The sequence below is a fragment of the Maylandia zebra genome, linkage group LG13 (genome assembly GCF_041146795.1).
Source record: "Maylandia zebra isolate NMK-2024a linkage group LG13, Mzebra_GT3a, whole genome shotgun sequence".
Classification (NCBI taxonomy): domain Eukaryota; kingdom Metazoa; phylum Chordata; class Actinopteri; order Cichliformes; family Cichlidae; genus Maylandia; species Maylandia zebra.
The window spans coordinates 19,842,965-19,855,876 of NC_135179.1; the positions used below are offsets into that span (position 1 = coordinate 19,842,965).

Genomic DNA, 12,912 nt, shown 5'->3' on the forward strand with positions numbered 1-12,912 from the left:
TTTCTGAAAAGTCTGCTTTTTGTACTTTAAGTCTGTTTTTTAAATGTTGTGTGTACAAATAAAGCGTATTAATATTATCAAGATTTGTACTTAAGAAGAAGTTGTTTGATTTTACTTTAAAATGCCGTAAAAGCTTTGACTGTATCCTTGCTCACCTCGTGCCCTTCCTACCCGCCCTTGCAACATATTTACATACACTGCAGATCTAATCGAATTTTGCACTGAAAGCCAAACTTTAGAATTTTCTGTTTTTGTGTTTTTATTAGAGACATTGCATTCACTAAATTTCACATTAAATCAGTATAAATACAACCCCAGTTCCAAAAAGTTCAATTTTGATTTGATGTCAGCCACACGTCTCAAAGAATTTTGCATGGGGGAACAAAAAGTTTGGAAAAGTGATACTACAAAGAAACAATTATGTTAATTGGCAACAGATCATAAACATGAAGGGTATAAAAAGGGCCCCTTATAGAGTTTCACCATTCAGCAAGAAAAACAAAGAAATACTTTGAATATCTATTTTTTAACATAAATTGGGAAGACCTGGCTCGAATATCTCATCATCTATATTACATAATATCATATAGAGATTCTGGGAATCTAGAGAAATCTCTGCACAGGGGACAAGGTACAAGGCCCAATGGTGGCACTGTATAAAAACCTAGAACGAATCTGTCGTGGAAATCACTGCATGGGCTCAAGAGCACTGTCAGAAACCATTATCAATGAACACAACTCTGTGCCAAAGCTCATTCAAAATGAACCCATTCAAAGTGGAAATATGATGAAACAAAATGTGAAACCATTTTTGGAGAAAATGAACGCTGCATCTTCTGGGCTAAAGCAGGGAGAGACCATCTTTTGCTTTTTGATGTGCATGGAGTTCTGACAGATCTGAGGAGAACAGCATGGAATAATTTACAGAAAGACCTAAAATTAAGCACACCTGACTCTGTAGCTCAATGCAGTGAAGGAGACACATGTGGGGCTCTTCTTTGGGAGATATATTTTATATCATATTGCAGATCTTGAATTTTATGTTTCTTTTTTGTGCTTAAATGTTAGATTAAAAGACTGAGGTGTAGGAAAAAAAATCTTTTGTATGAATGTGTGTGAATAGGTGAATGAGGCATGTTGTATAAAGCACATTGAGTGCTCAAGTAAAGTTAACAAAGAAAAGGAAAAAAAGCACTATACAAGCACCAGTCCACTTACCATTTGTAATATGCTTTGTGTCTCCAGTTTTAAGAAATAGAGTCCTGAAGGGCTACTTTTAGAAGTGTGAAAAGCCATAGTAGTTCAGAGAAGTCACTTGCCACTAGAAACTCAGAAATGGGTCAGAGATAGGGAAAGTTGTCAAAATATTAGCTCGAGGTTACCGCTAGGGGTCGCTTCTGGTTTTTGTTTGGAAGTACTCAAGACAGCAGCCATGTTGGTCCGGGAGAGCCGCACCTCCTGAAGTCAGGATTTTTAACTTTCCAGCGGTTTCATTTGCTCTGCCTGTAGGTTGAACCTGTATGGACAGCTGGACATAAGTAAGTTGTTCAGGATAATTAATGTAATAAGGTATTTATTTTAAATGATAGGGTTGAGTGCGCTTATATATCAAATTGTTAATGTTTATGTAAAAATTTAATTTGACACTAAGTCTTCAAAGATGAACAGGAAAGGTAAATACTGACAAGTTCCCCCTTTAAAATTAGTCTTTACCAAAGAATCTAAAAATAAGTAAATGAATAAAATGGAAAACAGACAAACATGTGTATAGTCATGTTTTTGTACTTTCAAAGTCTTCTTATTAACAAGCAGACAGGAAGAGATAGGGGACGTTTTTTTTATTATTATTATCCTGGAGTGACCAGAATGGGCAGGATTAGATTTGCAGTGGAGGGATAGTAGATTTACCGGAGAAAGGATGGTGGAAGGATGAAGTCAGGAGTCAGGCCAGTCAGGAGGAAAAGAAGAGGACCACAGAGAGGGTTGATGGAAGATGGTTGGTGTGACAGAGGTGGATGCTAGGGTTAGAGGGAGATGATCCGCTTCTACTTTCCGTCCACGAGTTTTCTACCTGAGCAACAACATTTTTAACAAATCATTTTTTCTCTTTCACCAATAAAAATTACCTGGACCTAAAAATTAACCGAAATTAGAATCTGGCTTCGTATTGGTACAGAAAACAGCTTGGGTAACGTGTGAAACGTTATGAATAGATAACGTTAAAATAAATAAACACAATAACATTCGGGAGCTGTGCATAGAAATACGATATATAACTGTGGCCACAACCCCTGAGAAAGATGGCGGCGGGAGAGACGCGCTTCACAACCCCTGATGACGCGGGATTTACGCATTTCTACGTATCTCCACGGCCAGTCAACGAGGAAGCGCAATTTCGGACCAAAGGTTGTGGCTGCTGCTGCTGCTCACTTGTCTGGACTCCAGGTATGTAATATGCAGCAACACGATTCATACAACAGTAACAATTCATGTGAGCTTCACCAATACGTAGTCGTTTTAACAACAGTTTAAAGAAAGTAGCCAGCATAGGCGTTCATGTGCACGTCTTTAGCTTTGTGCTGCGATTGTTTCTGTAGTTGAATCATCCCAGAGGCTCACAGCAACATCCGGAGATCTTATTGTGGGTAGATATGATTAGATTACACATATGTCGAAACCCAAGAATTATGAAGAATAGTTTGGGAGCAGTGCAGTGCCTGCAAAATTGCGTATTTATCCAAAACCAAGTGGATGCAGTAGATAGCAATACCGATATTTTTAACTTATGTCATGACTAATGAGGTGAATCATCATCAATTTACAAATCAAAAAACAAAAAATAATAACACACATCAGTGGCTATACACTGAACTTAGAGGATAGAAACAAAGTATCGATCCTGTCATGTTAGTATCGATCCGATATCGATACTGTCGATAATTAAATTTATCCACCCACCTCTTTTGGGGAGCGCATGCTTGGTAAAGATTAAAGCTGAATAAGTGTCCTGAGTTGTGTCTTTTAACCACCTGACACCCTGCACTGCTTTTTGGTTTTCAGCTTTACGATGGCGTTGGACTGGATTGGCTTCAGCTATGCTGCAGCCATTGCTTTTGGAGGATTTATGGGATACAAGAGAAAAGGTTGAGGAGCATAATTTCCTTTGGGATTAATAAAGTATTTCTGATTCAGATTCTGACCACAGCTGTGCATAAAGCTCAACTAAATATTAAAGTGTTGGAAATGAAATCAAACCTGATTGATTTTTGCGTTTCCCCGCAGGCAGCGTGATGTCCCTGATGGCTGGTCTAGTTTTTGGCGGATTATCCGCTTTCGGTGCCTACAACATAACGAGTGACCCAAAGGACATCAAGGTGTCACTGCGTGAGTATGGCTCTCTATATGCAGCCCGGCTACAATCAAGAGTGTAGAGGTTCAGTGTCCAGCTAGTGTCATAACAGGGTGTTTTCTTTCTTTCAGTGTCCTCGGGAGTTCTCGCAGTCATCATGGGAATGAGATACAAGAACTCTGGGAAATTAATGCCAGCTGGAATAATGACAGGGCTAAGGTCAGAGTCAGACGTGCTACCAGACAGTACAAATTGTTGCACAAATCAGGGATTGGGACATTTATTTGTTAAACTCGCTGATGCAGTTGCTTTTGTCTGTCTTACAGCTTGTTGATGGTGTTTCGCCTCTTACTTCTGATCGTCTGACCGGGAGAACATCAACCTTTACCCTGGAAACAGGAAACATTCCCACTAAGCCGACTAAATCAAATTTTACTGCAGTATTATTTTTTAATACATGCATATGAGCAAGTGTATGAATGGGAACTTCCATGATTTCTTAACCCACACTACAGGAGACGACTGTGAGCTCTGGGTGCTGTTAGGGCTCGGATTTATTTCTAGAACTTGAGAAAAAGAACAAGTTGAAGCATTTTCATTTGTATTCTTGTCCGTCTATGATGGGGAAAGAGTTTTTGTGATTTTTTTCTAATAACAGCAAATTAAAACAAGTTTAATTCATTAAAAACTGTTGTGTTTTATCTAGAAGAAAAACAGCAGCTTCGAGTGTTTTTGTCAAATGCATTTATTGCTAAAGAAGATTACAGAAGTTCTTTCCATGTTGTTGTGTTGGTGCCTCGTCTATCTTCACGTATTTACTTGCCTCTTAACAATAAGAGTTAAGAGGCTGGTAAATGATTATCTGCCTCTTAACTCTTATTGTGTTGTTTGTCCTTTAAACTAATTAAGATTTTAGATGTAACTGATTTTTGATGTAACTGATCATAATCACGCTGCCTAATGAGGAATGTAACAGATCTTTTGTAGCGTTTTTCTTAAAGTGGCAACTTGAGGTTTAAGACTTCCACAACATTCTTCAAGTATTTTTCATCTGGCGGCGGCTTCCTCTTGCTGCCCGGCTGCAGAAACCTGCTGATGGCGGGGATTTGTGTCATCCTGCCCTGAAAGGACTGGAAGGAATAACAGAAAGATGAGCGTTTCACAGCACTGGGCTTTGGCTTTCTCATTGAACTTGTTGTTGATTTATTTTTTTGTTGAAACACGTTTACCTTGACATTGGGGAAGTCTTTCAAAATGTCTGGAAATTTCTCCTCCAGCATCAGGGTGCATTCAAGAAGCAGCACATCAGCAAGGCTTAGTTTACCTCCCACCAGGTACACGGGTCCAGTCAGAGCCTATTTTATGACACCTATTTTAGCAATGATCAGCAGAAACTCAGGTTTTTAAACCAAACAATCAGTTATTTTACCTTTTCATACACAGGAAGGTAGCGCTCCTTTGCTTTGCTTTGAATGTTGTCCAATTTGGGTTTGGGATCTGGGGTGAAGGGGAGGATCATAATCATTTCCATGAGGTCTGTCAATCCCTCAGAATACATGTTGATCCTGAAGGAAAGCATAATAACCTATTTAAATACAGCTATGATGTAAGACAAAAACTTTATTACACTTTTTTTTTTAAGGACCATACATGACTCGTTCTTTGGGATCCTTTGCATGCAGATTGTACTTCTCTGCGATGTAATTCAGGATTGCTTTTGTCTGAATGAGCTTCATGCCATCCATTTCCACCAAAGGGACCTGTTGAAACATGAGCGCCCCATCTTTGGAGCAAGCACAACAGCAGCAGGTAAAGCAGGTTTGCACTCCCAGTGGAAAAGACCAACACAATTTGTTTTAACGTGCATCTTTGACTGTAGATGAGAAGATATTAAGAGATGTTTGCATACAAGCTGCTGTCTCAATCTAGATTACATAACGTGGCTCTAAGACCATGGGGTGGATGGGAGGGGGAGTTAAAGCATGACTTGGAGGCAAACCACAAAAACTCCACCCACAGTCACGAGTTCAATTTTAAACGATTTAACAGATTAAAAAAAAAAACCCAAAACTTTTAACCTTCCTTGTTTGAACCTTTAGTTTAATGTTTACCCAGAATAATCCTATCTCTTGCATTCCCTGCATGCACCCATCTCACCATCAAGGAGTTTTTCATACTGCTCCCGAGTTGTCAGAAGCACTTCATCGAACTGCAAAGAAAGTATTTCAAATCAGATTTGCACAAAAGCCTGCAGTTCTTCAAAAACTCACACCTCCTTCACTTACCTCGACTTCTGCAACAGTTAAAAGCCAGCGGATTGACTCCATCTTCCCTCTCCCGTTAAAATAGTACACCACAGGTTTTTCGGACATGGCTGTTGTCGGTGTTTTCTTTTTGTTTTTCAGGGCCTAAAATCTGTGAAGCAAAGTGAAATCACAGTAAATTCGCAAGCAGCTGCATAAATGTGGAAGCTGTTCCCCTGCGTGTGTAGTTTTCATACCTGTGCGCACTCAACCTCTACGCAGAAATGCAAACGAGTGGAAGTAAAAGTTAATCTTACGTAACATTCACAGCGCTCAGGGTTGTTGAAGGGGTGGAGTAGGCGGGGAAAATGCGTGAAGGCGCTGATTGGGCAGCTTCAGCCAATGCAAGCATGCTTATTTGCATTTTGTCGCTAACCATCATGGGTAAAACAGATACAGTTTTCTGTTTTACTGTTTAAAATAATTTTACCGATGCAGCTTCTATTTATAAGATGAACCAGACAAACTGTACGGATCCCGACCAGGACTCTGAGTCTTTAAACCCTCATTGTGAACAGGTTTGTTATGCAGGGCTATAAAATATGCTAAACGACCGAGCGTTTCTGGATGTGAGGGCGATCTGGCTGCGACATCTGTCACCCCATTGATCGCTAGGGTTGATTCGGCTGATCTGGCTGGCTAGGCGGGTGTCCCCTTCCTCCCTCACCGGTCCATGTGTGTCCCTCCCGACGCCCAGCGCTCGGTGGCAGCGGACGATGTCCCCCCCCGGCGGACGACCATCCATCGGTATACCAGTAGCTGCGCTCCCCTGCTAGAACCTCCAAACAAGCTCAAGGCCCATTTGTAGGAGAAACGTAGGGAAGTCAAGCTCCAAGCTTCAGACACATCCAAATGCGGCGCTGCACGTGGCAGTCTGCCTTCCTTTTTTAGTTTTTGTTGAAAAAACAAACTTTTTATGATCTTTTTTTCTTAAAAGTTTAATCATTTTATTAATAATTTCTACTTATTTAAAAGGTTATTTGTTTTGTTATTGTTTTTTTAATCACTGTTGTATATGTTAAATATACAGTATGAGGGCCTCACTATGCACCTGTGGCACTTTTACTTTATCTATCTATTCAATTTTCATAAAAGCATTTAATCCAACAAACAAATAACTGAGTGTATTTGTGTGTGCACTCATCCATGCTTGGGCTGGTCTTTATGTGATATTGCATGTTTGTGTGTGTTTAAGATAAGATAACTCTTTATTGCAAATGAATTTAAATGTGTGGAACTTTATAAAACAGAGCTGGGTGTCATTTCTGTCATTTGCCTTTTGGACTACCATCCCGGTACCTTCCAGCTCCCTTCATAAAGCCCCCTTCCAGCTCCCAACACAGGCACACATCATCATTCATATACACACACACTATTGGTTACCCACACACTTGTACATGAACATGTGTGTCCTTTAACTGACCCTTGATCTCCTAACTGTTCCTCAAACCTAATTCTCACTTTCATCTAGTTCACTTTCCTCACTGAGGGAATGACCCCCAACTGTCCAATCACATTTTTTCCTCCCATAAAAAGTTCTTGTGCCTATTTCCTGCAATTTGGTACAAGTTCAGTTGGTTTGGCAGACCCAAGTCCCTGCAGTTATCCCCATAAAAACCTTTCAACAAACCTAAAACAGAGTCACCAGGATCAGAGTTCAGAAGCACTGCTTTAGCGTTGCTGCCCTAAGAAAGGCAGCCTAACTGCATAACATTGCTCTGAGGCAACAAACTAAAAAGTGTTGTGTTAGAAGACAAAATTCAATCAAAATGTGTCTTTAAACAACCAGCGACACTTCTTCAGATGTTCATATAAGTGCACATAATGGTTTTAGAGCTCACCCGGGCGATCGTGGCTCAAGAGTTGGGAGTTCGCCTTGTAATCGGAAGGTTGGCGGTTCGAGCCCCGGCTTGGACAGTCTCGGTCGTTGTGTCCTTGGGCAAGACACTTCACCCGTTGCCTACTGGTGGTGGTCAGAGGGCCCGGTGGCGCCAGTGTCCGGCAGCCTCGCCTCTGTCAGTGCGCCCCAGGGTGGCTGTGGCTACAATGTAGCTGCCATCACCAGTGTGTGAATGTGTGTGTGAATGGGTGGATGACTGGATATGTAAAGCGCTTTGGGGTCCTTAGGGACTAGTAAAGCGCTATATAAATACAGGCCATTTACTATTTACCATTACCCTGTTTCAACACACCTGAATCGAATGATTAGTTCATTACCAGGCCTCTGGAGAACTTCAAGATATGTTGGGGAGGTCATTTAGCCATTTGGTCTAGAACCATCTGTAACACAAGGTGGTCTCACAGTTTGGGGCTGCATTTGAGACAGTTGGGGATGATGTCAAAACACAGAAAAGGACTGTTAGATTTTGATCCACCAAGCATCTGAATGAGTCCTTTAATATCAACATTTATTTAGTTCACATTGTTAGAAAAGCTCACATACCTTCTCATCTATCCTGTTAGTGCAGCATTTATCGACACGTAGGCCTGCAGATATAAATGATCACAAACATGCTGCATGATAAGGAACAGATTTTACTGAGATGGTAATTTGGACTGGGAGACTTCCATGATAGCCTTTGCATAGTTTTGTATCCGGCGGTGGCTTCCTCTTACTGCCTGGCTGCAGAAACCTGTTGATGGCAGGGATTTGGATCATCCTGCCCTGGAAAGACTGGGAGGAAAGACTGGGAACTGACTAAGCGTTTCACAGTACTGAGTTTTAATAACAATAATAATATGAGTCATTCAATATGAAATTCATCAAATCTTAAAAAAGCTTCCACCTGAATCCCTGAGAACCAGCTGACGTTTTTTTAACCTCTGCAATTGTGTTTGTGTCCTTCTGTCATGTTAACCACCCATTAAAATTTGGGTTACATCCACCAAGGTCTTCAAAGTGTACTTAATGGTATATTAGTGGAAAGCCCTATAACCTAGAAACATTAAATATTACAACTGTGGCATGTACTGTCAACATATAGAAAATACCACATAAAGATTTAAGATATCATGTCACACTTGACCTCTGACTTTTTAACATCAACAGAGTGATCTGAAAGGTCAAAGTGATAATAATCCTATATAGAGCTATTTAAAACATGTTTCTTACTTCCATTGTTTTTATTGACAGCATATAGAGAATAGTTTAAGGGAATTTTAACTATCACATTACTTTGGATTTCTGACCATTTCAAGGTCAAATAAGGTCCAATTTCTATCTTCAAAACTGCACTTAAAAGTCTGCTGCTTTTGTTTGTATTGGCAACATTTAACAAATACCTGACCTTTGATCTCACTTTTACATTTCACCAAATGCATTATGTCTTTAATGAGCTGTACATTTTTTTCTTTTAAAAGTACATTTTAAAAGAAAAAAACCAAAATGATTGCATACAAAATACAATACGACTCACTTAAAAGTAAATATTGCCCACTGAGTGAGCTGCTTTGGCAGAGGTTTGCGCTCTGGGGGTGCTTCTCATTGTAACTTTGGTTTATTTAATGAAAATATGCAAAATTTGACATTTATATTCTGACATAGCAGAGGGTAACCACCTCGGTGTAGTTAAACGGTCTGTAACTTATTAAGTATTCATAAAATAGAGATACAAATTCTCATGACGTCTCTAAATATACTAAAGTTATTGTAGAAGTTGATTTTGAGAGGACGGGGTGGGAGGCACTGATTTTTCTTGGAATGCCCTGTATGTGCTTCAGTTTCACAAGGACAGGTGATTCGTTGTTTTGTTGAATCATATCCAGCTCTGTCACTGTTACCTTAATGTTGGGAAAGTCTTTGTAAATTCCTGGAAATCTCTCCTCCAGCTCCAGGGTCCATTCAGCCAGCAGCATCTGCGAGGCTTAGTTTACCTCCCACCAGGTAAACGGTCCAGTCAGAGCCTGAGAAATTTGTCCAAAAAAATGCATAATGGCCATTTTGGCAACAATCATGTTTTTCTAAACAAAAAGAGTCAGTTATTTTACCTTTTCATACACAGGAAGGTAGCGCTCATTTGCTCTGCTTTGAATGTTTTCCAGTTTAGGTTTGGGGTCTGCACAGAACGGCAGTGACAGAGTACATGTTGATCCTAAGGAAAAGCTTAATAATGTATTTAAATACAGCCACGATATAGTATCAGAAGTTCTCTCTTTATTATTCCATGATTATTGAAGTGGAGCATACATAACTCGATCTTTGAGGTCCTTTCTGTGCAGGTTGTGCTTCTCAGCGAGATGGCTAAGGAGCACAGATAACATGACCAAGAAAGTAGACTCTGTGCATTATAATAAATCCTCAAGCGATAATCCCCCCTTGGACTGTCTTGGTGCAAAACCAAGACATAAATCATGTCTCCTGGAAGGGGGAGGACGTATCACAGGCAGGACACAGCGAGCTGAAATCTCTGAAACCGACTGGCCTTCACTTCCTACGAGACAGGGAGGAGGTCAGCGCCCTGACCCACTGGTGTCAAGACAACCATCTCACCCTCAACGTTGCAAAGACAAAGGAGTTGATAGTGGACTTCCGGAGGTGCAGAGAAGTACACACCCCCATCACCATCAACAGCGCTGCTGTGGAGAGAGTGAGCAGCTTCCGGTTCCTTGGAGTACATCTGGCTGAGGATCTTACGTGGTCAGTACACATAAACAAAACAGTGAAGAAGGCGCAGCAGCGCCTCTTCTTTCTCAGGAGACTGAAAAGATTCGGCATGAGCCCCCGCATCCTCAGGACCTTCTATCACTGTGCCATTGAGAGCATCCTCACTGGATGCATCACCACCTGGTATGGCAACAGCACCGCCTACAACCGCAAAGCTCTCCAGCGAGTAGTGCGGTGCTCTGAACGGATAATTGGAGGTGAGCTTCCCTCCCTCCAAGACATCTACAGGAAGCGGTACCTGAGGAAAGCGGGGAGGATCATCAAGGACTCCAGTCACCCCAGCCATAAACTGTTCAGACTACTTCGCTGCAAAGGGGGATCACGCTTTTCAAACCCTGGCTCCAATACTGTGGAACGGTTTACCCTCCTCACTACGCACCATCGACATCTGTTTACACAGGCATTTGGGTAATGTTAATGCGTAATATGTTGTTTTATTTTATATTTATATTGTACTATTGCTTGTTTGATATGCTTTTATATTTCCTCTATGTTGCTATATTGTTTGTTTGACATGTCTTCATGTGAAGCACTTTGTAACAGCGTTTTTGTCTTAAAAAGTGCTATATAAATAAATTTTACTTACTTACTTACTTACTTCCATCAGGAAGGAGGTTCTGCAGCATCCGGTCCCGAACCAGCAGACTGAGAGACAGCTTCTTCCACCAGGCCATCAGACTGCTGAACACGTCATAGACACCTCACCTCCACTACTGGAACTTCAACATTATGCACTCCATACTGTACAGTAATGCCACTGTTTTGCACATGTCTCAACTCTGTATATTTTTATATATTTTATTTATTGTTTACTCTATTTAATTTGTAAAATATGTGTATACACACACACACGTAGAAAAACATTTAGTATACACATCCAGAAATTTTTTTTTTTGCATATACTATTATATATTGTACATATATTTATTAGTTTCAGATTTAGCCATTCGTATATTTTGCCTGTTTATGTTATTGTATTTTGCACAACTCTGTTGCTTGTGAAGCTCGCACACAAGAATTTCACTCACATGTGCTGTACCAATGTACCTGCACATGTGATGTGACAATAAAAGTGATTTGATTTGATTTGATTTGATTTGATTTGATTTGATTTGATTTGATTTGACAGAGAAGCTCTTCTACCCCTGTACACGGGAGGAAACAGGACTGGACAACCGTGAATAGGAAGGTTAACAACAAACCTCCAAAACAACTGAATGTGAAACTGCAGAACAGATTTGCTCCACTATCAAAGGACCCTGGATCTATATCGGACAACCATCCATCTAAAAGCAGCGAAGTAAGGTCTGAAAATCTGTTGAAAAGTAAAAGGCCACAGGGAAAGCTAAAGGCTAGGCCTGAAACTCTGATTGTGGGTGACTCTGCTGTAAAGGATGTACAAAGGATGTGCGGTAAGAACACTAAAGTCATCTGCTTTCCTAGGGATATGGTCAACAACCTGAAGGAGAGAATTCTTCAAATTGCAGATGAATATCCAACTGTGACAAACATTGTTCTGCATACAGGGTCAAACGATGTGTCCAAACAACAGTCGGAGGTTCTGAAACGGGACTTTACTGGATTATTAAATACTGTAAACTCTCTGAATGCAGCTGTATTCATCAGTGGACCTGTACCGCCTGTCAGAGGAGGAGACGAGAGATTCAGCAGGTTGTTTGCACTGAATAAATCAGCATGTGCTGACCACTCAGTGCATTTTATCAACAATTTTAATATTTCTTGGGAACGCAGGCATCTGTTTAAAGCAAATGGATTTAATTTTAACAAGTCAGGGGTGAAACTGTTCACCTCCAACTTGTTTTATTCCATACGTCATCCATCTGTGCTTGGTGCCAAGGCTGAGATAAACGAGGCGTTATCTCATAAAGAGGAACAAACAGTACTCCAAGAACAGACAAAACCCAGCAGAAACCTTGAGGAGGAGCTCCATCTGCCCCCACCTGGGATGAGCAAGAAGAGGGGTCCCTATTTGCCTCCAACTCTCTCAACAACACCAACGACCAGGACCAGGACCAGGGACCACGACCTTCCCCAGTCCCCCAAACCCCTGACAAGCCAACACCCTCCTCCCCCTCCCTTTCTCCCTCCTCGCCACACCTGAAATTCACTGAGGAGATGATGGAGCTGGTCAATGTTGGGCTCAGATCTACCCCCCGGCCCAATCCCTTTTTGTCCCCCATAAACCCCCCACCAGAGCAGTTAAAGGTTCGCCATCGAGCCCCGTCCTCAACAGAGCAATCGAAGTTACATTGCCCAGCCTCGCCCCCCTTAGTTCCTCCTTACCACCTTCATGCTCTGTCTCCGCAGTCTGATGTGTGATGTGTGGAGGGTCCGGGCTGCGAGGATTATGGCAGTGGTGACTTTTCCCAGGAGAAGCTGGGACCCTGTTTACTAGAAGGTTTTAAAATTTCTGTACTTTTAGGTGACAGGAGACATGTGGCCTGGTCAAAACACAGAGAGCTGCACTCTAAAAGATCTTTAAACATAGTAAACATACCTCGTGTGCCACAGACTGCTCCCAAACAGGAGGGGACAAGTAATACCTCTAAAACACTTAAGCTGGCTTTATTAAACGT

General features: G+C 41.2%; 2 protein-coding genes and 1 pseudogene across 2 annotated transcripts; 1 reads left to right on the top strand and 2 right to left on the bottom strand.

The window, feature by feature from the left end:
* Window positions 1-2,306: 2,306 nt before the first annotated feature.
* Window positions 2,307-4,037, top strand: tmem14a (transmembrane protein 14A). Its single transcript, XM_004555930.2, has 5 exons — window positions 2,307-2,445; window positions 3,061-3,143; window positions 3,283-3,384; window positions 3,481-3,568; window positions 3,676-4,037. The coding sequence occupies exons 2-5, from the start codon at window positions 3,068-3,070 to the stop codon at window positions 3,713-3,715; spliced, it is 306 nt and encodes a 101-aa protein (XP_004555987.1). The 5' UTR covers window positions 2,307-2,445; window positions 3,061-3,067; the 3' UTR covers window positions 3,716-4,037.
* Window positions 4,038-4,076: 39 nt separating this feature from the next.
* Window positions 4,077-5,957, bottom strand: gsta.1 (glutathione S-transferase, alpha tandem duplicate 1). The gene is made up of 7 exons (XM_012920439.2): window positions 5,850-5,957; window positions 5,635-5,764; window positions 5,507-5,558; window positions 5,000-5,132; window positions 4,779-4,914; window positions 4,579-4,704; window positions 4,077-4,479 (listed from the first exon to the last, which is right to left on the bottom strand). The coding sequence occupies exons 2-7, from the start codon at window positions 5,719-5,721 to the stop codon at window positions 4,345-4,347; spliced, it is 669 nt and encodes a 222-aa protein (XP_012775893.1). The 5' UTR covers window positions 5,722-5,764; window positions 5,850-5,957; the 3' UTR covers window positions 4,077-4,344.
* Window positions 5,958-8,187: 2,230 nt separating this feature from the next.
* Window positions 8,188-9,912, bottom strand: LOC101487952 (glutathione S-transferase A4-like; annotated as a pseudogene).
* Between the last annotated feature and the right edge of the window lie 3,000 nt (window positions 9,913-12,912).